Source organism: Mus caroli, chromosome 6 (assembly GCF_900094665.2).
Source record: "Mus caroli chromosome 6, CAROLI_EIJ_v1.1, whole genome shotgun sequence".
Classification (NCBI taxonomy): Eukaryota; Metazoa; Chordata; class Mammalia; order Rodentia; family Muridae; genus Mus; species Mus caroli.
Window position 1 is genome coordinate 120,469,476 of NC_034575.1, and position 1,463 is coordinate 120,470,938.

Below are 1,463 nucleotides of genomic sequence, written 5' to 3' on the forward strand. Positions count from 1 at the left end.
TATATTTAAAAGTGAAAAAGAAGCTCAGCAGTGGTGGACAGTGGAGGTGCACGCCTTTAATTCCAGAACTCAGGAGGCAGAGGCAGGGGGATCTCTGATTTCAAAGCCAACCTGGTCTACAAAGTGAGTTCCAGGATAGCCAGGACTACACAGGGGAAAAAAATTTGAGAAAAAAAAAAATAGAAAAGAAAGAGAAAAAAAAAAAAAAAGAAAGCAGACTACTTCTGAGTCTTTTTGGTATCCCTAAAACACAGAATACGCCCTACTAAATACAGGATAGTCTTATTCACTATAAATTGAATTAATATAAGAATCTGGAGCTCCCAGGAAGATCTTTGTGTTGGTCTTTGAGGCAAATGCAGAAAAAAGGACAGCAGAGGGCAGGATTAGAAGGACAAGGTGAGGACCCAGTTGGGAGTTACTGGGAGAGGACCACGGACTCAGGACTCGGAAGCTGCTCGTGGTGATGGACGGGTGCGAGGTGGGTCTTAGAGAGGATGCACACCCATACCTCAAGTTGAGGTACTGCAGCGACTTCATTTCCTGGGAGAAGCCGTCCAAAGTTTCAATCTGGTTGTCTCGCAGATGCAGGGTGGTCAAGGTGCTCAGGTTCTCCAGGCCCTCTACCTTCTTCAGCAGGTTTTGAGCCTACATCCCAACATATGGTAACATTGACACAGGGTGGGAAGCAGAGAGAGGGAGTTGGAAAAGGATGAAGCCAAGAAGAAATCTGAGTAGCGTGGGCATGGAGAAGGGGGGTGGGGACAGATGGTGTGATTAGAGAATGAAGGAGTGCAGACGTAGGTGTGGTGGCCCATCCCCCAAATCCTAGTATTCAGGAGACAGAGGCAGGAAAAGTGTCATGGCATAGAAGCCAACCTGGGCTACCTCATAAACTCCAGGCCTGCTTGGAGTACAGTGTTAGACCCTATCTCAAATGGCTCTCCTCCCCCCCCCCCACCACCACCACCAAAAAAAAAAAAAAAAAAAAAAAAATCACCATCACCACCACCACCACCACAGACATCACACACATACTATTGGTAGGAGCTGGAATATGGTGAGAAGTCCTGAAAAAGTCAAAAAAAAAAAAAAAAAAGGACAAAGGGGCCATTAGGATTACTCAGTGAGTGTTTGCAGGCACACCAACAGCCTGAGTTCATTCCCCTGTTCATTCCACACATGGTGGAAAGAGAGCCAGCGCTCAAGTTCACCCTCAGGCTGTGCTGTGCAGGACCCNCACACAAAGACAAACATAATTGTAAAGTGATTTTAACTAAAAAAATGAAAAGAAGGGTTGGGGCGATGGCTCAGAGGTTAAGAGCACTGGCTGTTCTTCCTGAGGTCCTGAGTTCAATTCCCAGCAACCACATGGTGGCTCACAAACATCTGTAATGGGATCCAGTGGCCTCTTCTGGCCTGCAGGCATACATGCAGGCAGAATGTGGTATACATAATAAATA

The 1,463-nt window shown here is 46.4% G+C and overlaps 1 protein-coding gene across 1 annotated transcript in view; it reads right to left on the minus strand.

Annotated features, from left to right (window-relative positions):
• The window catches only part of Lrrc23 (leucine rich repeat containing 23), a 28,370-nt gene that overhangs the window by 21,651 nt on the left and 5,256 nt on the right, over nucleotides 1–1,463 (minus strand). The window contains exon 6 of the mRNA XM_029478298.1: nucleotides 512–648. Within this exon, the coding sequence (XP_029334158.1) occupies nucleotides 512–648 (137 nt within the window). The remainder of the gene's footprint in view (nucleotides 1–511; nucleotides 649–1,463) is intronic.